The sequence below is a fragment of the Akebia trifoliata genome, chromosome 1 (genome assembly GCF_017979445.1).
Source record: "Akebia trifoliata isolate Shusen 1 chromosome 1, ASM1797944v1, whole genome shotgun sequence".
NCBI lineage: Eukaryota > Viridiplantae > Streptophyta > Magnoliopsida > Ranunculales > Lardizabalaceae > Akebia > Akebia trifoliata.
The window spans coordinates 20,497,442-20,524,427 of NC_141375.1; the positions used below are offsets into that span (position 1 = coordinate 20,497,442).

Here is a 26,986-nt window from a genome sequence, read left to right on the forward strand (position 1 = left end):
ATATTCAAGTCAAGGAAGCACCTAATTAGAGTTATTATTCTCCTTTTGTATTAGATGAATGAATGTTCTCTCTCTAACAATGAAGACCGACACATTGTAAGCTAAGAACAATGGCATCTATCCCTTTGATATTCTTCAAGATACATTCAACTTATGTAATTCAATAGGCTAGTAAAGTCAGCATATGATTGAATTTCTTCTTGATTGGGGGTGAGTGGTGATGACATTGATCTTATTCTAAGATTCAATTTGAGCATGAGTTCGGTTTTTCTAATATAAGTTCATTTAGTTGAACTTGGAATGGGCTCGATACTTGTTAAAACTTGGTTTGATCCATATTGCTATGTTTGTAGTAGATTGAGGTTGCCTATTTGGTCTTGATGAAAGTGATTCTTTTATGATGAGACAACTTGAGTAATAGACACGAGTTAACACATGTGACGACTTAAAGCTTTTCGGGAACAACTATGATTTGTGAGATTAAGTCAGATTTTAGAATCATCTCTCAGTTTTTTTATCATGGGATTGTTTTACAGACATAGAAAATTTTGCATAGTCAAATTACAAATGATGAATTTAACTAGTCTTGTGATCCATTCAATTGTGAAATTTATCTAAGGTTCAATTTTTAATGATTAATGTTCAATATCGTTTACAACCCTTTTTGGACGATTGGCCTTAGAGACCAGTCGTAAATCATCAGTTGCAATTAATGCTGACATACAAACTAAACACGAAATTGTATCAATTTACCTACTAATATTTTCAAATCCTTAAAAACAACAAAAAAGATTTACTATGTGAAGATAATCAAGAGGGATCTTTTTTGGGGGATGATGAGTATACAAGATACTTACATGTAAATTGGAGTTCGATAAGAATGTTTTTTTAGATGGAATCAAATCAACAGGGGGTTTCTAGATAAATATTTCACAATATTTTTAAATATTTTGGCTTTTTCTATAGGAATTCTATAGTTAACCAAGATTTTACTTTTGGACTGAAAATTGTGTAAAAATTAGGGTTTTTAGTTGGCATGGGGACATGCCCCTCATTTAGATAGCCGATTCATTATTTCTCATAATCTCTATAATATATATTCTTGATTTGATGTTCCACATGACTTCAGATAATATGCTAAACCAACCACGGAATTCGCAACAGGCAACCATAAAACTTGATCTCAAGATATGCAAAATTTATAGGTGTGATAACATATCTAACTTGGATTAGAGCAAATTTTATGTCCACACCACAATCAAGGATGCTTGACCATTAGACTTCCGTTATCAAAGTTGTCATACTATATGGCATGGAATTCTTTTGATTTGCGATAATCTGACGCTCTTTGACAAAGAAGATGTCAAAGAGAAAGGCACGACTTCTGGTCCAAACCAACATACTAGTCAAATATGTGTGCCCATGCATGAGGTGTCAAAGATACCCAATTTCATAAATCAATCTACACAAACCAAACAAAGAAAATTGGATCCTAATCCAATCCCATAAATCAAGTTTCACAATTAAAGAAAGTTGGTTTCTATGATGGGTTGTATTTTCTATTTTAATTCTTTGAGTTATTATTGTAAAGTTTTTTATTGAATCCCTTAATTATGGGAATACATTTCCTCTCTTGTAAGTGTATAATCTCTATACATATGTAACATTCAGCACTCTCTAATCTCACCTTTGAGAAAGAGAATTTTTATTCAAAAAGACTTCTTCTCAAACATTTTTAAGGTATCAGTATGTGTCATAAGGTGAGGATAAAGAACCATTACAGTGGCTTCTTCATCCTTCATTCGAGTTCCAAAATATCCATACCCAATTACACTCAATGATGGCAACTTTGATTCCTTGAAGTTTAAGTAGTCTCTTATGGAAAAAACAATTGAATGCATTAGTAGAGAACCAAGATCTCTAGGGTTTTCTTAATGGGGAGACCCCTATGCTCATGTCTTGCATTTCTAATCCAGAAAACACTGCTGCTTATGGATTAAAAAAAAATCTTAACCTAGATTATGATGATTGGAAGCGATCGAATCATTTATTGTGAGGTTGGATAATAGGTACATTATCTGAAGATGTGCTTGGCATCGTTTTTGGCTTTGAAACTGCTCAAGACTCTCAAAGAGAATTCCAACTCACACAAGCAATGACCCTTATTAGAAAAGGTATGGATACTCTAAATGAATATCTACGAAAGTTCAAGACTATTTGTGATGAACTTGCAACCATAAGTAAACATGTTCTAAACAAAAAAAAAAAATTGGCTTCTACAAGGTCTTGGCCATAGCTATGAGACCTTTGTTACAACTATGTTAAAACCACTAGTCCCATCCTATATGGACATTGTTTCCATTCTTCAGATTCATGAAACTTGTTTATAATTTCATGGAATTGATGAACAAGGCCAACCCCAAATGGCATACATTTGACAAACGTAGTTCAAACAAAAGAAGGGGAACTGACCAATATAAATTTAATTGGTTTTATTAAAAGCGAAAGATCAAAGAATGAGAGTAATCCTAATGGCACTCAAGTTACGGGTGTTCGTCAATTCAATGTAAGAAATAAACAACAAGGTAGCTTCCCTAATCAAGGCCCTGCATCAAATGGTCACCAAAGTAGAACAAATGAAAAAGAAGAGGTAGTAATATGCCAAATCTGTGGCAAAAAAAAAAATTACACGACAATTACATGCTTCAACTGATTCAATCGTTCATTCCAACCTAATGATGTCCCACAAACATTGATCGCACTCATTATTGCCAATGGTCCAGATTCTGAATGGTTTCCAAACATTGGAGCAACCGTATACATGATAGATAACCCAGGTAAATTAACTAATCTAAAGTCTTATTAAAGAAATGATGGTGTCATGGTAGGTAACGGTGAGACCCTTCCCATTACCCATGTTGGTGAAACCATGATTAACACATCTCTTTCTTCTATTCATTTGAAAAATGTGTTGTTTGTTCTTGAGAGACAGATATCCAAAGACTGTTGGCACATCACAGAGGCGAAATCTATTTTAAGGTTATTGTGTCAAGTACAAGCCTCGTTCATTTCAACATTAAGATAGTATGTTTTACGGTATTTAGAATATACTTTGTTATTTTATTTCACATCATTTTTCTGTTTATTGTCTGTAATCTAACATCATAGGTTGTAACAGTTCCTAATATTAAAAAGGATCATATCTTTGTTAATCAACTTATTATTGAGTTTCCTTACAATTTTGAATTTTTCTCTAATGGTTGCATGATTAAGGATAGGAGCACATGACAAATAATGGCCACAAGAAATAGAAGAGGGGACTTGTATGCCCTTGATGATGCAATGCCACTTTCTTTTCAAATCGATCTAAGAAAACAACTGAAGAATGATGACACCAATGTTTAGGACACCCTTATCAGTGAATTGTTCAGTATCTCCATCAAAATAAACTTATTAGTCTTACTTTTGAAAATAATACTATGTCCATTTGTTCTAGTTGTCAAATGGGTAAAGCATATAGACTTCCTTCGGATGGTTTATAATACTGAGTCCGGTTGGTATTTTTGAACCAGATGTAGCTTTCATTGATCCAATGAAAATGAAGTATGGTTTTTTAACATATCTATATCTAATGACAATGAAGTATGGTTTTTTAACCTGTTTTATTTACTTTCATAAATATGAATAGTGTCAATTTGGATGAAAAATACATATTTTTCAATAGGATGGAGGAGGTGAGTCTTTTGACACTAAATTTGGTAATTTTCTTGATAGCCTAGACATTAAACATCAAGTTGTATCTTGGGAGACAGATGTCCAGGGATTGTTGGCACATCACAGGGGCAAAATATGTCTTAAGGCTATTGTGTCCAATACAAGCCTTGCTCATTTCAACATTAAGATGGTATCTTTTACGGTATTTAGAATATGTTTTGTTTCACATTATTTTTTTTGTTTATTGCCCGCAATCTAACATCACAGTTTGTAACAATATTAAGACATATTTATTAATATTTCTATGTGATTAGATTTTCAAAAAAGAAAATGAATTCTACAATACATACTTCATAAGAAAAGCTTGAGAAATTTGACGACACAAACTTCAAAAGGTAGAAACAAAAGGTGTTATTTTATTTATAATTGGCATTGTTTTGTAAATTAATGCAGTAAAGACCATCATACAAAGTATCATTCCCTACACAATCAAATTTATAAAATAAACTGAAAGATGTTTTTAAAAAATTAAAAAAAATATCCAAAAGGTACAAGCCTTGAAACTGAAATCAAGTTTTTAGAAAAATTTAGAACATAAAAGGTCTTTTACAATTCTAAAACAAAACCACTACTTAAAATTAAATAACATATTCCTATAGCCTCTATATACAAGCCCATATTATTTTCTGATAAGATGTTTTGCTCACTTCCCACTAGCTTTCTTAGGTTTTGTAAACCATGTAAAGAATTTAAAATGTAGATTATAGATCCAAAATCAATCCACCATGTGTTAGATTCATAACAAACTAACTAGATTAGATTACTTTTGTCTTCAAATCATTTCTAAAATTTGGCGCATTCCTTCTTCATGTGTCTCTTCTTTTTACAGAAAAAATACTTGGAATCCTTCTTGATATCAGCTTGGGGGGTATTTTATCTTTTCTTTTCTGATTTGCTTGAGATTTGCTCTTTCCATACATTGCCAACATCTCACTTTTTCCCAATTCCATCACCAATCTCCCTTCTTCTTGAACTCACATAGTCATGAGTTCATTAATTGACCATTTATCCTTATGTGTGTTGTATGAGATTTTGAAGGGTCCGTATTAGTGCGAAAAAGTATTCAGGATGTAGTGCACTAAAAAAGACTCCGACATTTCAACCTCGAGTTTCTTCAATTGAGTGACAATGTCCCTTATTTGCATGATGTGCTTTCACACACCTTTCACACCAGTGAACCTTAGGGATGAGAACTTCCTAATTAAGGGGCTTGCAAGTGCCTTGTTTGAAGTGACTAATCAACAGAACCATGAGTACCAATAAAATTTTTAGTCTTAATGAACATCATGTTGAGGCGATTATATCTCTCTCATCGTTCATAAAGCGTGATGTACGTTATAATACTGGTATCAGTGAGTGTTAGTGGTTCGTCTTTCCTAATAGCATAGTTGAAAGCGCCCTCGATCCGCGGGATGTGCGGATCCGCTTTTAATTTTTGAGATTTGGGAGTCGCCACCTAGTTATTATGGTCTATGAACTAAATATTGACTTTAACAGATAAGACTCTAATCTACAAAGAGAACAGATCTGGGGAACACGTTACGGGGTTAGAAGGTATTAGGCACCAATCCCGTCCGACAAACATCGATCTCTCTTATTTCCCCAAAAAATGATTACATTGCTAAAAGACCTAAAATAAATAAAAAATTTAAAAAAATATACCTAGATGATCGCAACAATTTGTTCTCTCAGTACTAGCGGGGGGGAACGTCCTTGTACGATTTTCCTTATTTTTTCTCTATCACTAGATCTGCTTCAGATTTTTAAGTTGAGGTGTCTTCTTCTTAGATCTGAGTATTTTTTATATTTTTGGAGGATTTTTATGTGTTTTTGAAGGGTTTCTTGATATTTTTTGAATAAAAGTTGGGGTTTGGATGATAGGTGGGGAGTTAGGGCTTCAAAATTAGGGTTTGAAGAAGGCTAGGGAGACTTTTTAACCTATTTTTTCTAAGGTTTATTTTGACCAACGAAATTAGGTTGTGGAGGCTCTATATTTATAGAGTTTTTTTGGAAGAATTAGGGTTTAACTAGACCTCCTTTTAGATAATGTGAATTAGGATTTTGACTTAAGTCTTATATGATTGACTAGGTTTCTTTAGATTAGGGTTTTTAGGGTTTTGACTTAAGTTTTATGTGATTGACTTGATTTTTTGAAATTAGGTTTTTTAATCTTGCGTACAATGAAATAATATATTTGTAAGTTTTTTAGAAGATCCACTAATTATATCTTTAATTATTTGGACCCTCAAATAGAAGGATCTTTTAATAAATATCAATGGGGCTCTACTTAAATAAGTGAGCAACCATCAACAATTTTGTCTGAAGGCTTAATTGATTAATTTTCTTGGTTTAGATTTTTAAATTAAGATTTCACTTTACATTAATTAATATTTTAATTATTAATTTTAAAATTTTAAATTGTTAAAATCCAAAAATTACTATTTTACCCTCAAAAAAGGACTTTTGTGTTGAGAAGTCATTTTTCGATGTTTTGGAATCAATTTTTTGTAAGAAATTCGATGAGATTATTGGTTTGTGTCACTTATGAATTTTTTGGCGTGAAATGATTGTCAACCCCTATGAGGGGCATTTTTATAATTTTATTAAATTTGGTGAAAATTTGTGGAATAGTTTATTTGGTTTCACTTTGTTGTTTTATGTGTTCGAAAGGATTTTTCTAATATAATTGAGCTCTAAAGATGTTTTGATGTTAAGGGTATTTTAATAATTTAGGTTATTTTTTAGTGATTTTTATCGCAAAGCTTCTTTTTGTTTGAAAAATGATGATTTCTATATTTTTGGTCGTATTTTCCTAGCGTAACGTGGTTTCTAGAGTTTTATTTGCTTCAGATACCTCATCTAAATTTCTGAAACATATCTAGTAACAGATATAGCATTGGAATAATCATCCATCATTGGGAATCGTCGCGATCGGGTTGACGAGTTAATTAATCAGGTGAGTACAAAAATAAGGTGTCTACAGATGTCCCTCTTTGACAGATGATTGAAGTGACCTAGATAACAAATCTATTCTGGTAGATAATACGATATCCGAATGCCAAAGCTAGTGACAATTCATTTTGCAGCCTGATTTAGCAATTCATCGAGGCATTCGGATCCTTGAGGGTGGGTAAAACTTTTCCCGAACAAAAAAAATTATCAAGTCTTCAAGCACGAGTTCTTATTGACGATATTAGGTCTTTGAATTTTAGAAAATTCTCCCTAACTAATGCAAAAATGCACATGCGTGCAATGGTATGATGTTTACTTAGTATTCTATCGGATCATTGAAAATAAACTCTCATCGATTAAAAAAGAATGTTAGGTCCTAGAGATCTTCTCTTACTAACAATGATGATTCAAATTGAAATGTACATACGCAATGAAGACAATCACTTAATATTAAATTATGGTAAGTTTGAATAACGAGATAAGTGATGTAGAAACTTCATTAAATCCTATCAAAATTCTTTTTTAGAGTCCGAAAAAATTTGAGTCTCGTTTATCAGATTTTAGCTAAGGTTTACAGGAACTTAAACAATCCTATTAATTCATTCTATAATTCAAAAAGTTGGAGTCTCATTTCTCGGACTCGAACTTAGGTTCGTAGGCACTTCAAAAAATCTACTCATTTCTTATTCAAAAAGTTGAAGTCTCGTTTCTTAGACTCGAACTTAGGTTTGTAGGCACTTCAAAAAATCTACTCATTCTATGATTCAAAAAGTTGAAGTCTCGTTTCTTAGACTCGAACTTAGGTTTGTAGGCACTTCAAAAAACCTATTCATTCTATGACTCAAAAAATTGGAGTCTCGTTTCTCAGATTCGAACTTAGGTTTGTAGGTACTTAAAAAAATCTATTCATTCTATGATTTAAAAAGTTGGAGTCTCATTTCTCGGGGTCGAACTTAGGTTTGTAGGCATTTAAAAAACCTACTCATTCTATGATTCAAAAAGTTGGAGTCTTGTTTCTCAAGCTCGAACTTAGGTTTGTAGGCACTTCAAAAAACCTACTCATTCTATGATTCAAAAAGTTGGAGTCTCATTTCTCAGGCTCGAACTTATGTTCTAGGCACTTCAAAAAACCTACTCATTTTATGATTCAAAAAGTTGGAGTCTCATTTCACGGACTTGAACTTAGGTTTGTAGGTACTTCAAAAAACTTACTCATTCTATGATTCAAAAAGTTGGAGTCTCATTTCTCGGGCTCGAACTTAGGTTTGTAAGTACTTCAAAAACCTACTCATTTTATAATTCAAAAAGTTGGAGTCTCATTTTTCGGATTTAATCTTAGGTTTGTAGGCACTTCAAAATACCTACTCATTCTATGATTTAAAAAGTTAGAGTCTCGTTTCTCGGACTCGAACTTAGGTTTGTAGGCACTTAAAAAAACCTACTTATTTTATGATTCAAAAAGTTTGAATCTCATTTTTTGGACTCGAACTTAGGTTTCTAGGCACTTCAAAAAATCTTCTCATTTTATGATTCAAAAATTAAAGTATCATTTCTTGGATTCGAACTTATTGGAGCCATGCCTTTCGGACTTGAATTAGTTAAAGACTCGATATTATCGAGCTCAAAGTTTGAAAGATCGGGCTTTTATTAGCTTATTATGCATTTGGATTCATTATTATCATTGAGCTTCGCCAGTATTTTAGACTTTTGAATAAGAATTTTTTTATCATATGATTAAGAATGAAAACTTCGGAATCACAGTTATTCTAAAAAATGCCCCTAGTTTCAAGGTTGGCTTTTAACTGGAACTTGACTATGAAACTGATTAAATGAATTGCACTTGAAAAATATGAATAGATAATTATAGATTCTAATATATGACAGATAGAAGAATCAACATTCCTTTAAATTCAAGACTCTTAAGATTATCATAAGTGCAATAAGGAATTTGATCAATTTCTTATGAGAAATGCTTAAGTTGAACTTAAAATCTTGATGATTATTAGAATAGAAGATCTTTCTTTTCAAAGTGGTCGATATTTTTACATTTTGCTTTGACGAACACTTGAACAAGTAAACATATTTTTAAATATCCTACAATGTTCAAAATGACTTCTAAGTTTCTTCGACTTCAATATTATCTTCATCAGATGTGAGCTTTCAACTGAAAATTAATGTTGTGACTTGAATAATTTTCTACACACTCTAGTAAACTTCCTTCTGGATTTTTCTTCTTAATGAGACATTTTCTCTAATTTAATGACGTCCTAATTTTTATCCAGATTGTCTCTTCAGGTTTTCAATCTAGCAGACTTTCTTTTTCTTCTTTTGATGATGCCTTGATTTTTTTCTAGGTCACTTTTTTAGGTTTTCAACCTAACAGGCCTTCTTTTTTTATGGTTATACCATAACTTTTGCCTCAGTCATTCTTTCGAGTTTTCAACTTAGCGGGTTTTTTTTTCTTCTTGATGGATCTTGAATATTCAATTCGATAACTTCTTAGTTCCTTGGACCTTAACCGAGTCAATTAGCATTCAAGAGGACTTAATAGGGGGCTTAGGACATGGTTTAGAAAGAAAAGATAGAAGGCTCAACTTCCCAAAATGCCCCTAGTATGATATTCTCTCTTTTTTGTCAATTATTTTGATTTTCCTTTTTTCTAAATGCCCCTAGTTTTCCATTCTTTTCTTTTTATCAATTCTTTTTTTTAATGTCCCTAGTTTGGCATTACTTCTTTTGAATCTTTCAATAGGGAATTTTCCTTTTGGATGACACTTTTCTTAAGAGAATACATTTTTTTTTGTATGTGACCGAGCCTAAAGTAACTTCTCAGGTTGCCTACGTACCCCAAATATTTCTTTTCTCTTTTAGGATCAGGTCAAAACGTAGTTCATACTAAGATTTTCTTCCCAAGGTTGGTTGGTGTGGTTTAGAAAGAAGTGACTATTGATTTTTTTTAAAAGCTGCGAGGGGCTAAAGAAAGTTATCTTTTTATTGGTAAGACAGGAAAATGGTTCAACCAAAGAAGGCCTCCTTTGGTTAAATGCTACTTGATTTGGTCAAGATTCCAAGAACTTGATGTCTAAATTACTTTGTCAAGTATGGTCTTTTTTTGAGAAGGAGTAATCTTCAGTCTTCTTCTATGAAATTGAATGTGATTGAGTTCTTTGTATTTGACTATGACTCGTTCAACATTTTTAAAACTTCAAAAAATCTTTTATTCTTTTGTGAATGAGAACTCTCATTTCTCGAGTAAAAAACATGATGGATCATTTCTTACGAATCTTAGCACCTTTGTCGATGGTATTAACTACACCATTCATGATTAATGAACTTTGACTTTGAAAATCACCATTGACTTTATATCATCATGAGACTATGTAGGAACGTTGTTGAGTTTCTTAAGTAAGTTTATTATTCTCTCATATTCCCCTGAAGATAATGTAGTACCCATTTGCACTTTTTTTAGTGTACTTTTTAATTTCAATATTTATCAAGCTTGATTAATGAGTCTTGAGTTATTCCTCATATCAAATTTTATATTCACATTATTATTGCACGCATGATAATCAAAAGCTTCTTTATTTATTGGAGTTAAAAAATATAGACTAACAAACTTGATTAAAACTCGAAAATTAAAAAAAAAATGACTAATGTAATTGAAACGACAAACTAAATTTAAAAACTGACGAAAACTGTATTAAAACTAGAAGAAAACTCAGGGACGATTATCTACAAAGCAGGGAGGTCCTTCTGGGTGGATGGACTACTTGAACTTGACATTGGCACTTTGATTAAACGACTCTTTTGACAGACCCAAAGTGGCACAGATGGTGATTTAAAACGTTTGGGAGCAATTATTACCTGAGTGGAAGTACACCAAGATTAACCATTGATCTGAAGGTTTGATTCTTAACCACATGATTAAAATTTTGATATAACCAATATTAACCATTGATTCTGAAGGTTTGACTATTAACCACATGATTAAAATTTTGATATAACTTAGCCTAAGTCCGGTGAAAAATATCGAATCCAATTGCATTATAAGTCTATAATGACCAATAAGGTGAGAAAGGTTAGTCGCGGGTCTACCTCTGATTGGGATAGAACCTTTGATCAAACAAATTAATTTGACCCTAAGATCAAATCTTTTTGGTATAAAATAATCTAAATTTTTGAAAGTAAAACCAATTGGTCAAACTGGTTTGGTGTTGATCAATTTGATCCATTTGTCGATTGGCCCAATTGATTTACATTTCACACATTGGATCAGACCGATATTACGGGTTTAATTTGAACGGTCTGGACCGGTCCGCTCACTTACCTGTTGATTAGATTGAATAGAGCAACCCGGAAATACCCATAGTCAGCTCGGGTCGTGACCTATAGGAAGGCTCCTAGACTCTAGGTTTACTACGTGCAATGCAATTTATCTGGCCATCATTGCCAAAGTACACCCATATACCTTTCGAGCGTGCTCAATCAGACGGTACGTGGTAATTTGATTTGATATACCGTATAAGTGATAATCTAAGACTCCAACTCAAATCTCTGAAGTCAAAAGCAGCCAGTTTAATCCCCAATTGAAAGGTGGCGCACGATGCTGAGCAATGGCACTCTTAAGTCACCTCTCGTCTATAATAAAGTAGTCTATCTCCCTTGTACCGTAATACATCGGGACAAGATCTCGCTTAGGCATTGATTTTAATCAAGAAGTGCAATTGGTAAACTTAGATTAACTTTGATACACCGTCTAGATACGAGTCTAGGGTTGGCGATCAGGACATGTGACTGTGCGGCTTACAATAGGACAAAAGGCTCAGGTCGTCCTAGCATGGGTGCATCGATATACCTTTCAATGTTACCTGATCAAACGGTACTGATGCCCTAGTTTTATATATGCTAAGGTATGTGACTGGAGTTGTGATTTTCATGAATGACATCGCATCTTCGAGGAGATCGGGCCACGCACTAGTGCCACGTTGGGTATAGAGGACATGCAAGCGTGCAATGCAATAAAATAAACGTGCTAGTGGTGTGTGCAAAATAGGGTGGGGTGTGCTCGGGGCATTTTTCAGATAAATAGGCTTGTGGGCTAGATCAAACCATCAACATATGGATATCAAATAAATTGACTAAGAAATACAAAAATAGCTAAAACATCTAATTTGATATCAAAACATATACATCATAGAGATATATCGATCAAATCATAGCATATTAGATAGACAATCAATCAGATCATGGAAAAATAGAACGACAGTAATCAATCAAGATGGCACACAAACATTAAGATAAGCACAAGAAATTTATTTATTTTTATTTTTTTTAATAAGAATTAAAACAAAAGAATTTTTTTATGGTCCAATTAAGGATCACTTTGGACGACCCAAAACAAATCGAGATTCCAACATATATTGAATTGATGATAAAATGATAGTTGTTGAGATAAGGAGTGATGACTCCCTTTTTTTTTTTTTTTTTGAAAGACATGCATGGCAAATCTTTTGAGAATATAGATTAACTTGAATAACTTATAAGGTTTCAAATTTTACTAATGGTCATCAAGCCAACATGATCGATAATCCCATGCCACGGCCTTCTAGATTTGATGGAAAAATTTGGATCCAAAAGTAAAATTCACATTTTTTTTACTTTGATCCAATATTTTGAAAATGAGCAGCTATGAAATCAAATTGAAAACCAAAATTCAAAATGAAAATTAATTTTTTTAAAAAAATTTGAAATTTTTTTAGTTCGTAGAATTTCATCCGCCATAAGCACATGGCATTGGACCACCTTTGGGTTCCACGTGGCGAGGTCAATGACTCTTAGTAAGAAAGAAATTGTACTAAGCAAGTAAGACTAGCCCAATCATATATATATATTTTAGGTTGCTGCAAGCAATATTCACAATTTTTTTTTAAATCTCTTTGATTGTTGCCAGCACGCACAACACTTACAAGACATTTATATTTTCCTTTATGTTGCTTCCAGCAACACTCATAATCTCTCTCTCTAAATAAAAAAACTTTTTTTGGCGCAAACAAATGATCTTTGTATTATTGCCCCATCTCGCCTTGAGTGACGTGTCATGCTCACACGAGTACTGAACCCGACACGACGAGCGTACGAATTGTAGAAAGCCTTGGCTACCTCTTCCGATTCGAATTCCATCCCCTCATAAGGTTAAAGATTTGTTTCTCCATCAGGGAAATAAAATTCTCTACCAATTGAACTCTTGACCATCTCATCATCATCCTCAACGGGATGCTCAATGTCAACTGCATCGTCTCCCAACCCCATATCAAATTCAATCAACTCATTTTCCATATTCAATGGTTCGAACTCCATCGATAATAAACTACGGTACACTTAGTGTCATTCTATTTCTCGTGTTTCAAATTAAAACTAGAAAAATCTAGGGCATTATAAAATTTCAAATCAGAAAGGAAATTGACCTTGAATTGAATGAAACCCAGATGAATTTATGATGGAGAAGGGCTTCACCAGATCTTCAATAAAAAAATCTTACAAAGAAAGAAAATTTCAAGGATTTTAGAGAGAAAACAAGATTTCTAGTTTAGGGTTGCTGATTTGGGATTTTGGGCGTTGGAGTTGCAGCCCGACAAAAGAAAATGAGAAAAAGAGAGATGAAGAAGGAAAGAAAGAGATGACCCTTGCTATTTTTTCGTCCTCTTCATTTTAATTGGAGAAGAAGATAGAAGTAGGAAAAAAAAAACATTTTCACTATTGGCACCTCACGCAAAAAAATAAAATATTTTTTCAAATTTTTTATTTTTTATTTATTTATTTTTTTTTTTGAATCCTTTCCTTATCTCGAACAACATTAAAAAATGCATTTTTTTTACCACATCACTCACAAATAATTTATTTGAGAACAAGATGAAAAATAAAAAATCGTTTTCTACTAACGACACACCATGTACAATATATATATTTACAATTTTTTTCTTGGAATTCTCTCTTCATCACGAACAACATTAAAAAAGCAATTTTTTTTCGTAGCGCATCAGTCACAAATAATTTATTTTCACAACTCGCTGCCTATGCCTAATAACGCGTTAAAAAAATTCATCAAATTATTTTTTTTAAATCCATAACTCTCATCACAACCATCATCATTCCGTCCTCAATTCATATGTCAATTTGAATCTTTCATTATTTAGGGTCATAAAAAGTAACCCTCAATTGGATAAAATAAAAATAAAAATATAATATCCAAAATCTAAATAAATGATCCACAATCAAGTCATAAAAAATAAATAAATAAACAAATAAAATAAATCAAACTAAATAAAAAAAAAACTAAATCTATTTAGCAATGCATCAATATATGGGATTTTTCAAGATTGATCATTAAATTCTCTAGTGGAGTCGCCATTGAAAGCGTCCTCGATTCTCGGGGTGTGCGGATCCACTTTTGATTTTTGAGGTTTGGGAGTCGCCACCTAGTTATTATGGTCTAGGAACCAAATATTGACTCTAACAAATAAGACGTTAATCTACAAAGAGAACAGGTCCGAAAAACACGTTACGGGATTGGAAGGTGTTAGGCACCAACCCTGCCCGGCAAAAGTCGGTCTCTACTATTTTCTCAAAAAATGATTACATTGCTAAAAGACCTAAAACAAAAAAATAAAATAAATAAAAAAGTAAAAAAGTATACCTAGATGATTACAACGATTTGTTCCTTCAGTATTAGCAGGGAGTGTCCTTTTACGAGTTTCCTTATTTTTCCTCTATCATTGGATCTGCTTCAAATCTCTAAGTTGAGGTGTCTTCTTCTTAAATCTGAGTACTTTTTTATATTTTTTGAAGGGTTTTTGCATGTTTTTGAAGGGTTTTGAGGTATTTTTTAAATAAAAGCTAGGGTTTGGATGATAGGTGGAGAATTAGGACTTTAAAATTAGGGTTTGAAGAAGGTTAGGAAAATTTTTAAACCTACTTTTTCTAGGGTTTATTTTTACCTGCGAAATTAGGTTGTGGAGGCTCTATATTTATAGAGTTTTTTTTAAAGAATTAGGATTTGACTAAGTCTCCTTTTAGATAAGGTGAATTAGGATTTTGACTTAAGTCTTATTTAATTGACTAGGTTTCTTTAGGTTAGGGTTTTAATTAGGATTTTGACTTAAGTCTTATCTGATTGACTTGATTTTTTAAAATTAGGTTTTTTAATCTTGTGTACAATGAAAGAATATATTTTTAAGTTTTGTGGAGAACCCTTAATTATATCTTTAATTATTTGGACCCCCAGATGGAAAGGTCTTTTAATAAATATCAAGGGGGCTCCACTTAAATAAGTGAGCAACCATCAACCATTTTGCTTGAAGGCTTGATTGATTAATTTTCTTAGTTCAGATTTTTAAATTAAGATTTCACTTTCCGTTAATTAATTTTTTAATTATTAATTTCAGAATTTTAAATTGTTAAAATCAAAAAATTATAATTTTGCCCCCAAAGAGGACTTTTGTGTTGAGAAGTCGTTTTACGATGTTTTGGAATCGATTTTTCGTAAGGAATTCGATGAGATTATTAATTTGTGTCACTTATGAATTTTTTGACATGAAATGATTGTCAACCCTTATGACTGGTATTTTTGTAATTTTGTCGAATTTGATAAAAATTGATGAAATGATTTATTTGGTTTCACTTTGTTGTTTTATGTATTTGAAATGATTTTTCTAAGTGTAATGTGGGCTCTAAGGATGTTTTGATGTTATGGGTATTTTGATAATTTATGTTATGTTTTAGTGATTTTTACCGCAAAGCTTTTTGTCTGAAAAATGATGATTTCTACGTTTTGGGTCGTATTTTCCTAACGTAACGTGGTTCTAGAGTTTTATTTGTTTGAAATACCTCATATGAATTTCTAAAACATATCTAGTAATAGATATAGCATTGGAATAATCATCCATCATTAGGAATCGTCACGATCAGGTTGACGAGTTGATTAATCAGGTGAGTGCAAAAATGAGGTATCTACAATAGTCTATGTCCATCCACCCTAAATGAAAGAGAATTCTCTCTTTCTAGACCTTATAGTTGTCTCCCTTAAATTCAGGGATATCACAACGAATATTAGAGAAATTTGTAATTTGTGAAACTGCATAAATAAAATATTACATGTTTATGTTAAAATTGAGGCCTAAATTAAAAAAAAAAAAAATCATGATCTACCAATGTAAATCATGCTTAAAAATGAATCTAATGACATAAAAATTGCCTGTAGGCTAAATCTTTAATTCAATAAGATTCATTATTCTTTATGATAGAATATATCAAACTATTTTACTTAATTCATGAATGATGTATTATGATATAGTTGATATTTTCTATCTTTGATTAAATTTTATGATAAAACTATCAAATTATTTACTTAATTCATAATTCATATGGGTAATTTATGATTAATTTGATATTTTATCCTAATTAATTATCTAAATATAATAAAAATTCTTATGGGATAAAATTTATTATATTAAGAATAATTAACCACAATTATATCTAAATTTACTTTATGTGATCCTAATAAATTATAATTTTATTTAATTAAAGATGTTGTAATTATTCTCTAATTAACTAAAATTATATGGATCATTTAGACATTATTTTTTTTTATGCATAAAAATTAAGTTTTATGAGAATATTCATGTATTACATAATTTAACTATAATTAAATGCATATTATATTAATTTTACGCACTTAATTATTCTCATAGTAAAACTTAATAAATTACATAGTTAAATTTAATTTTTATGCATAAAAGAATAACATAATATGAGAACAACATATATCATAAAAGTAACTTAAACTAACATATTATTATTATTATTATTATTATGCATAATCATTCCCATAAATTCAAGCATAAATATTACATAATTAATTTAGGTTTTACACAATTTAAAACCAAATATGAATATCATATGCATAAATAAAAATTGAGCAAAAATTAGACATGTTTCTAAATAAATGCCTAAATAATGAATTTTTAATGCCCCCTAAAATGACATGTCATTTTGTAGAAACAACGCTAAGGGTTTCTACGCAAAAAAAAACTAATTCTTATACGGTTGGTCGTCTTCAACCTTTAGCAGAGTCATTTTGACATGACGCAACCCAACAACCAAAACCAGTTCAAAGATTACCAAACCAAAATTATAGTTTAAAAACATGAAAAACTTAGATATCTAATTTTCTAATGATTTCTAACCTCATTACGCATCAAACTTACATTTTGAAAAACTTTCGGTCAAAATAGAACAACACATATCTTAGAATACATAACAATATCAAGGCAGAGGTTATTTAGGCTCTGACACCAAATGTTGATCTGAAAATTGATTCTAAAAATGTGGAAATAAATACTTAATGAGAATCAAAATCTGAAATGCCCAAAAAAATCGTACCTCTGACCATTGATTCTTATGCACTTCTTCTCACTGGTTCTCTGTCTCATTTGACTCTTCCAAAACTCAAATTCATTGTAGATAGATGGTGTAAAATTGAAAGAGAGATTGAGTGAGGAGTTTGGGGACCAAACGGATGTTTTATAGGCAAGCTTGACTGAGGCTTCCATCAAGCACTCGTCCACGTCTTGGTCAATTGCCACCACTTCATCTATTCGTGGGTCACGTTTCTAAGCTTCAAGAAACGTGTTGAAGACATTGTGAACCACTTCAAGTGCTTCGAAAAAAGGGGTTTTAAATCCGTTTACGAGAATCGAGAGCTAACAATCATGTGATCACTCATTCTACTCAAGGTGTGCACAAACCTAATCTTCGATATGCTAATATACATATTACTTTTTCTACTGACATACTTTAGGAACCCAAAACTGTCAAATCAGCACTCAAGCACCTTGGTTGGTTGGCAGCCATGCACGAAGAAATTATGGCTCTTAAAGACAACCACACTTGGGATCTTGTACCTTGATCCTCACGTATGAATGTTGTCAAATGTAAATGAGGTTTTAAAACCAAACTACAATCTGATGAGAGACTTGAACGGTTAAAGACCCACTTAGTTGCTAAAGGTTTTAACCAGATGGATAAGGTTGATTTTTTTGAAACATTTTCACCAGTCATCAAGCCTAGAAGTATACAGACTATACTTACAGTTCGTTATAGTTAAAGGATGGCAGCTTAGACAATTAGGTGTGAAGAATACTTTTTTTCACGGATTTCTCAAAGAATCGTTCTACATGAACACAATGTGAAAAAAGCCCAAATTCGACGGACCAAGAGGTCCAATTATCGAATTTTTCATTGTCAATTTTTTTTCAACCGACCAAAACTGTCAAATTAATGAAAGATGAGAGAAATTCAACAGTTCTAAACCATAAAATCTGGGAACATCAAGAATTTCAACGGTCCTAGACCGTCAAAATTCAGTTTCTAAAATTCATGGGCCTTGGCCAGTCAAATTTTTTTGTCGAATTTTCCAATTTTCACGTAGTGGGAGCAACCCCCTGGTTTTAAAGATCCATCCTTTCCTACTAATGTGTGTCACCTCAAAAATTCACTTTAGGGCTTAAACAGACCCGGGGGCCTGGTTTGAAAGGCTTAACATCTTCTGAATTAGGATTCTTTTGTAGCATAATGGATCCATCCTTATTCGTGTGTTATTCCCGTCGTGAAACTCTTCTTTTCCTTATCTATGTGGATGACATGGTATTAACTAGTGATAATCCCATGTTCTTAGATTGGTTTGTTGACCAACTAGGAAAGGAATTTGCTATCAAACCAAGTATGCATTCTCTCTCTCTCTTCTGGACTTTTTCTATGGCAAACCAAGTATGCTCATAAGTGACTTGATCATGCTCAGATGAAGGATTGTAAAGCAATATCTATCCCTATTGTAGAAAGACCAACAATATCAAATGATACTTTGTTTCCGGATCCCACTTTGATATAGATAATTTTTATTCAAAAAGGCTTCTTCTCAAACATTTTTATGATGTGGCAGTGCACAAAACCATAGATCTTTTTCTTCGGGATACAAAAGGAAAAAAGATCTATGGTTTTGTGCAATGGCACATCAACAATGTCAGTTTTTTGCGAGTCAGTTTATCAGTAGCCAAACCTCTAAGTAGTTGATTGGATTTTTGTGAATATGGACTTACCAAGCCTAATTTTTGTGCATCGTGAGAAACATCGACCATCGACCATCGACAGGTCCCTCGTGCGTCAAGTTCATCTATACATCTTTCACCTACCACCAATATGTTTAACAAGACCCATGTGTTAAGTTCCATAGTGGATGTTCAATTTTCGGCTATGGAAAATCTCATGCCACAGGCTAGTCATCACCATTCATGATCACCCAGGACATTGGTGCAAGAAAATGATTTTTCTCCATGGATGAGGGTACCGTCTACGTCTAATATCTAGGTAAGGGGATTCCATTAAGGAAGAGGGAAAGGCATTCCACCCTAGGGTACTCACAATTTGGCCAAGTTTGCATATGGTTTTAAGAAAATTAGAGAGGTATAAGATGTAAGCCTGAATGATAAAACAATATGCATGCATGATGTTCAAGATGATGAGGATGAATAATGCATGTGTGCGTGTGAGTGTAATTGGCGAAGGCTTGAATGCTAGGAAATTCACTCAAAGCCATAGCGTTTTTAATGTATAGATGTATGGGAGTATGTCTTTCAATGATATGAGTGTATGGATGCATGAGGAACTATCCCATGTGGAAAATTCCCAAAAAGTCTTAGCCACTTTGTTAAAAGATGCATATGATGGCATGTCCTCTTAGGGAGGGTTTGGGCATTTAGGAGCTATATTCCATGTGGAAAATTCCCTCAAAGTCTTAGCAACTTCATTAAAAAATGCACGACGGCTAGTCCCCATTAAAAGGGAGTATTATTGATTTTGGCAAGAGGGTCACATGGTTTACCTCATTAAAAGGGGCATCCATGGACACATAAGCCTTCTAACATGGTTTACCTCATTAAAAGGGGCATCCATTTTGGCTATAACATGGTGAGGATCATCTCATAGAGTGAGAACAACATTTTGCCATTTCTACATGATGCATGAGTATGGTGCCAAAGAAACAATGAATAATGACATCCAACAATGGATAAGGACAACTAAACTAAGACTTTCTACAATAAAAGAAAATAAGAGAATGCGATATGGAGGTTACAATTAAAGAAAACTACATGTTCTACTCCCACCTTGGGTTGGGTTGGGTTGGGTTGGAAGCCTTGATCTTCTTCTTCTTTGGTTGAAAGGTTTAGGGGTAAAAGTGGTTCAGGAAGTATTTTGGCATATAGTTTCTAGATTTTCTAATTGGCTCCTCAATCCTTGAGAATTATTCCTCCATATCAAGAGGGTCTTAGGGATAAAATGGTCCAAATTCTTATTTAAAGAGAATTTGTGATTCTCCTAATCAAGGGACAAAGTGATAATTCAACCTCTTCTGTCTCTTGGTACCTTTATTATTAATGAGATTTAGAAGTTAATTACTTGCAAATTAGATCTAAAAAGAGCATATAGAAGAGTGCCAAGTGGCAAGGCTTCTACAGTCTTCTTGAGATAAGAATTCTTTAGTTCGTATCCTTAACTTTTAGGAAATTGCCAATAATCTAGTGAGAGAGACGCCTTAAGTATTTAGGGGCAAAGAGGGGACTTAACAGATGATAATTTCCCTTAACGCCATCATTAAAGCTTAATTAAGAATTCTTAAGATCATTCCAAGCGTCACCCCCTCTCAAGATTGTGCCAAGTGACAAGGGACGAAATATATAATTTAAAAAAAAAAAAATTATTGTTTAATGGGGGAGACCTTCTAGGAAGCTTCCTTTGTTTTCAAGCTTGTACTCTAGGTTAATGGAGGCCCGAAAACATATTTAGCGATGACCCAACTTTATTTTGAATTTTTGGATGGGCTTTGGCCCATGAAGCACTTGAACTTGATTGATAGCTTCAACCCTTTGACTATTGACCTTTGATTGATAATGTAACACCCCGGATTCTCGAAGCCTGCGCGAATCGGGGCATTGCTTGTGCAGTTTGGTGTGTCTACATCCATTAATCATCTTTAACTTTAACCCACCAAAGCTGCTAGTTTTCATAAGCAATTTCTTCTAGACGTTTTGAGGTCCACCTGCTGTTATCTCCCCCCATCACCTGCTGCTATAATCTTCAGAATTTATCCTTCAATCTCTTTTAATTTTAAAAGACAAATGCATCTGCTGTTGTCTACACCATATTTATTTTAAAAGTCAACTTCCAGCTATGGACCTCGTTTTATATTTCATTTCAAGTTGGATTCAAAAGGTGAATTTAGTTGCATTTATATAGTAATCAATGGTTACTTCCAGCTATGGACACATGGGTATTCCAAGGTTCATCAAGATGTCGCTAAAGTTCCACAAAAATACCACTTAACCCTACAAATAAAAAATAAATAAAATTATTCATCTCCATCACTACTCTTATCCCTACCAAAGACTCGGATCAGCTAAAACAAATCTTGTTCCTTCATTCCACTAGTCAAAGCCAAGTATATATAGAAATGCCCCCCCAAGCAAGAACAAATTATGTAATATATGAAAAATGGCAAAAATACACTCAACCCCACAAAATAAAACTTCTCAATAGCATTTCATCTTCCATTCAAGAAAATAAAAGAAAAAAAATTACCCTCCATTAACCTTCTATGAAAAAAAAAAAAAAAAAGGAAAAAAAATCTTTGATTAGTAGACAGATACCACATCATGGGCCATTCTCATCTCATTACTCTCATTCTCAAGTGCAGAGTAGGTTTCCGAGGGGACCATATTGCGACCTTCGCAACAAACCTCTTCAAAATGGTCCAACTCATGATCGGTAAGTTGTCTGCTCTAGATAAAGTTCATTGAAACTAGACTTAGGATAGATTACATATAGGACCAATGTTATGGAATTTGTGGGGATCAAATGTAATAACTAATAATATAGTGAACATGTAAAGCTTGATGCTCACATTTTGTATGAAAAATTAGTGTTTCAAATTCTTATATTCCATCTCAGAGAAAATATTGGAAGTGAGGATATAAACTTCTGACACAACGGATGAATCAAAATCCAGATAAAATAAAAATTTACAAGAGAAAATGACTGTTGTGAAACATTGTAACAATCCATTATCAATTAAGTATGAGTCCTATATGAATTAAAGTACAAAAGAACAAACATACAAAAGAATTTGATTTCTACATACAAAAAATGCTTTAAGATCTATACCCGATATACATCCTGAGTTGTCAAATTGTTGATTCCATCGTTGAAGCTCTACCAACTCATTTCACCAAAGGGCTCCATCGGCTTTGAAAAGAAACACGGATATCACCAAAAATCCCTTTTAGCAATTGATATGATTAGAGCCATAGCTGATAGCCCGAAGGCTTGAATCGGACATGTCCGTCATCCATTTCTGTGGACCTCCGAATTCCCCTAAAATATTATATGCATAAGAAGGCCACCTTACATCAGCGTCGCATGATCTTGTAAAGCCCATTTTGATCAATTTCAGTGTTCTTTCAAGCACTATAAGACTCGAAAACGTTGAAAAGCTGTTTCCAACAAAAACATCAGCCCTCAAGCATACTTCATAATCGATTGCCGATTGGATGAGGTACGGGTACTTGTTGTAAATATCCCAAACCCCTAACTTCTTCTTTTCGAAAGGAATCAAACCCTCCTTCCAACCATTCAAAACCTCGGGGTCCTCCAAAAGACTATCGGCCACCGCAAGATAAACTATGGTAGGGTTTCTCAGGCCAACAATGTGCCCGACTCGATCCATGATCTCCTCCTTATTGCTACAAATTTGGCTTGTATTGGATCTTTGCTCTAGCTTCTTACAATGAATCATCCAATCCTTCTCAATTCTCATGTGAACAGCTACATAAGGTGTGTGTTGGGAAGAAGAATCCTCTAAATTAAGTTTGCTTCTCACCTTACTTCCTATATCTCTAATCTTAGATACAACTTTCTCTGCTTCTTCTACTATCTCATCAACTAAAAACAAGCACTCGAAAACCTTCGCATAGTCTTTAACAGGCCAATGATCGTGCCATAGAAATGGATTCTTTCCTACTATCCGAATAACTTCAATCCCATCGATTCGATTTTCTCCGTATTGTTGCAATTGAGCCAAATCTCTCTCTAGAGTCCACTTCCTTCCACTCCCCTTTTGAAGTTCAAACGGTTCAGACCCATTAGAAACCTCTGATAACCGGCCTAATCGAACAAACCCATTACAAAGAGAATTAAATCTTTCGAATTGGAAGATTTTATCGAATGAAATCGGTCTCAATAAATCAACTTCTTTGTAAAATAAAGAAGCACTTAAGTTAGGCATCAATAGAGTCCGATTCAGCATTCTTGCGGTCAGACACGCCCGAGCAAACGCAATTTTCTGATTGTTTAGTCCCCAAACAATCTGTGGAACCTCCAAGAACTTATCCATTCTAACCCCATTGTTTGAAATCGGAAAGGAAATAGAGCTGTCGACCCATCCAAAGTTTTTCAATTGGAATCCACCAAAATCGGGGAAAAGAGGAAATAAAACAGCTCTAAACACAAGAGCAATGAACATCAAAGAGACACATCTGCAAGCCATGGAGTTCATATAGCGCGAAAAGAATCTAAGATTCTTGAAATTCATCGATTCCATCGATTGATTCCTTCTTATAGAAGAAATTCCCCTGTTATCCAAACCTTCTAATAAGAGAGATTGGAACAAACATCAAAATCCAGGAAAATTTCCATGTTCTTTTGATTAAAAGAACCAAAAAATACCATGAAATCTCTCTCTCTCTCTCTCTCAAGAAATTGGTGTCACAGACCCAACAAAGACAAAGAACTAATAGCACAAATAATGGAAATTTCAAGACAATTGCAGAGTCCCATCATGAAAAAACCCATTTTCAATCCTGGCTTTAATCCAAATCAAAAACCCAGATTCAAAATCAATTAAAAACAAACCATGCATGAAGAAACTAGGCCATTAAAAGCTTGATTCAACAAAAACTAAACAAACCCATATTTGCAAGACAAGAAGAACAAAAAAAAGACTAAAGAATTAACGAAATTGGTAGAATCAAGATTCAATGGGAAAGATCAAAAGTTTAGAAAAAAGATGTCAGAATTACAGAAAATCTCATGAGATAACTGTTTTTAGTATAGAAAAAAGAAGAAAAATAATAAAAGATACCTCTCTGGCATTGTTTAGTCTTGTTTTGTTTGACATATGAGATCTAAGCTCTGAGAAAGTTTATCAAAGAAAATGATAGTGTCCACCGTTAGAGAATACTGGATTACTGTCATCCCAAGGTACAGATCGTTGATGGTTCTTGAGATCTGTGTCATGATAGCTCAGTGCCTAAGAGAAAGGCATGGAGTTCTGTTGAAGACACTTTTTTCGAATTTACCTATCTACCCTTTTTTGTTGGGGTTTCTCACTTTGAAATTTTATATTTTCTTTGGAAAGACATAATTTCAAGTAAGGGTTGGTGTTTGATTTCATCAAAAATTTGAGTACTTGAGATATATATTGTATCCTAATCATTTGATTTGGTGTTTTAGGCATTGGATTCCAACCCTTACAAATATTATTAATATATTATTTAAAAATAATTTTAGAATAAGAAAACTACAAAACTATCACTTATGTATTAATAAAAAAATTTAATCAAAATTATGATTTATACCAATATTTTCAGTTGTAAGTTATCTAATATTTTCAATTGATTCCCTTTGTCGATTTACTTATCTCATTTGAATCAATGAGATCAATTTGCATGATAATATGTGAACTAAATGAGTCATTGATCCAAGTCGAAAGTAAACCTTTTTAGCACAAAAAATCAAATCATTTGAATACAATAAGGTGTGTTTATGAAAATTCCTCATTAAAATTAAAATGACAAGACACATTATTAACTTATATATGAATTTCTTTTATTATTATGTTGTTGTTTGTAACTCTTCATGTAATAATCTTATTTCTTTTTTGCATTCCAGTAGATGACATATGTAGATGTGTGGAAAAAAAATTAGGTGAGGAACAACCAAGAGTACACAAATATTTGTGGAGGCAACTAAGAGTGAAAAATTATATTTATGAGGGAAGTTAAGAGTGAAATTTTTTTGTGTGGGGGCAATAGTGGTAGATTTTGTTATCCACTGCTAAAATCTGTCGCAATAACTCATTAGTCCATAGACTCTGAAAATTCATGTGGGGGCAAGTACCCCCACTATAAATTTTTCCCTGCAAACGTGCATGTATTACTAAAACTAAGAAATTAGGATTCCAATCAGGGGTCAATTTATAAAGGGGGCACTTACCCTCACAAAATTTGAACAAAAAAAAAATTAGATTCTCCTCTTGAGAATTTGATACATTTTGAGTTTGTCCTCTCAAATTTTTGGGCATTGCCCCCACCCTTATTTAAGTTTTTGAGTTTATTAGAACCCTTCAATTTGACAGTTGTCCCCACTCTTACTGATGACATTGCCCCTGAATTAGGTCTTTTTCATAGACTACTTAAAAAGGACGTAAATACTATTTTTTACAATTTCTAATAAAAAAACACATGAATTTTTGCCTCAAAATCACTCATCTTCATGTTCTTCAATCCTATCGGACAACTATAATTTGCTCCCACTACAAGAAAATCCTTTTTTTTTTTAATATAAATAATTTATTTGTATATTATAGTTATATTTTTTAATATACTATAAACTTATTTTTATATAATTTAAATATTTACTTGTGAGATTTGAAGATATTTCAATAAAAAATATTTTTATAATTTGAAAAAAAAAGCCTAAAAGTGGTTATAGGGACAATGGTATTGTAATTTTGTTTATTTGATGAAAATGACTTTAATAATAATAAGGATGCTAATGTATGTGATTTTATTAGTCACTTAAAAATCTATATTTTTAGGTATTTTTTTCTTCAAAATGCTTGTTACACTTGTACTTATATTTAACCACGTGTCAGTTGGCCCATGACGTGTAAGACATTAAATTTCAATGTTGAGAAGAGAATAACTGATTTATTTGATTAAACAGTAAAAATGGGGAAAAAAATGAATTACTTAAAAGTGGATTTTGAGCTTTGATTATGTATTTTTCTTGGAATTAATGACTCGATCGTACTTTTCTTGGAATTAATGACTCAACTGATCGAGTTAAGTCAAATCGATAACTTAGAGTCAACTTGATTGGACAAAATAAAAATATTGTAATTTTTTTTTTTTTTTTTTTTTTTTTTTATAACGAAGGGTATCCGGGCCAGCTTGCGCGCACCAAACTAGTCCCTACACCCCGCACTCAGGCTATACCCCACTACGTGGAGCGGTGCCACCAAGGTTTTTTATGGGTAATGAGATTTGAACTTAAGACCATAGAAAGAACAGATTTCTTAGCCCCAAGTTACTACCATTCAGCCACCCCTTGGTTTTAACAAAATATTGTAATTAATGAATATTTAAAAATAGATTTTAATATTTAAAAATAAATAAAATATGAAGGACTCCCCCACAAAATAATATCTATTCGAACAACTCCGTTGACTTTCTTACATAACTAGCTACAATTTACCAAGTTGTGTTGATGATGCCAACTTGTCTTGGCGAGTTTGTTCGATCAAATCTTGGTTCGAATCACTTCGAAGTCCAACAATCAGGGAAAGATTGTGCGTCGAATTTGACGTTGACTTGACTTGGTGCTTATTTTCCAGAATTTGTTTTCTGTTGTAAAAGATTTTCCCTACTTTTTAAGTTGATTTTGAATATTGGTGAAAACAAGAAGGGGTATTATGGTCTTTTAGACAGATAAAGAAATGAAAGCGGTGGGGAAAGCTGGCGCATATAAACGACAAAGAAAAAAGTTAAAAAAAGGTCACAAAAGGCAAAAAGTATTAAATTCTAAAATTGTAGGGCAGTCAAATTCAAGAAAAATTCGCTGCATGACACGAGGAGCAATATTTGATCGTCACAGCTATGGATATGACACATCAAAACTGCTTTGGGCTCAATCACCATTATATGTTTTTTCCTACCACATCATGCACCACACTTACCAAAACTCAAAGTAATTTGTAGCCATTGGATTTAAATTTGATCAAGATGTGCTTAATGGCTACACCTATCACTAGGGCTGTAAATGGTTCGGATTCGAATCAGATCATGGTTGATTTGATACCAATCCGGATCCCAAA

The 26,986-nt window shown here is 32.9% G+C and overlaps 1 protein-coding gene across 1 annotated transcript; it reads right to left on the reverse strand.

The window, feature by feature from the left end:
* Nucleotides 1–21,826: 21,826 nt before the first annotated feature.
* On the reverse strand, nucleotides 21,827–24,015 carry LOC147410880 (O-fucosyltransferase family protein). The gene has a single exon (XM_086441152.1). The coding sequence runs from the start codon at nucleotides 23,429–23,431 to the stop codon at nucleotides 22,115–22,117; it is 1,317 nt and encodes a 438-aa protein (XP_086297278.1). The 5' UTR covers nucleotides 23,432–24,015; the 3' UTR covers nucleotides 21,827–22,114.
* Between the last annotated feature and the right edge of the window lie 2,971 nt (nucleotides 24,016–26,986).

Coding starts and splice junctions, on each gene's coding strand:
- LOC147410880 (XM_086441152.1), bottom strand. CDS start 23,431: ATGGAATCGATGAATTTCAAGAATCTTAGATTCTTTTCGCGCTATATG.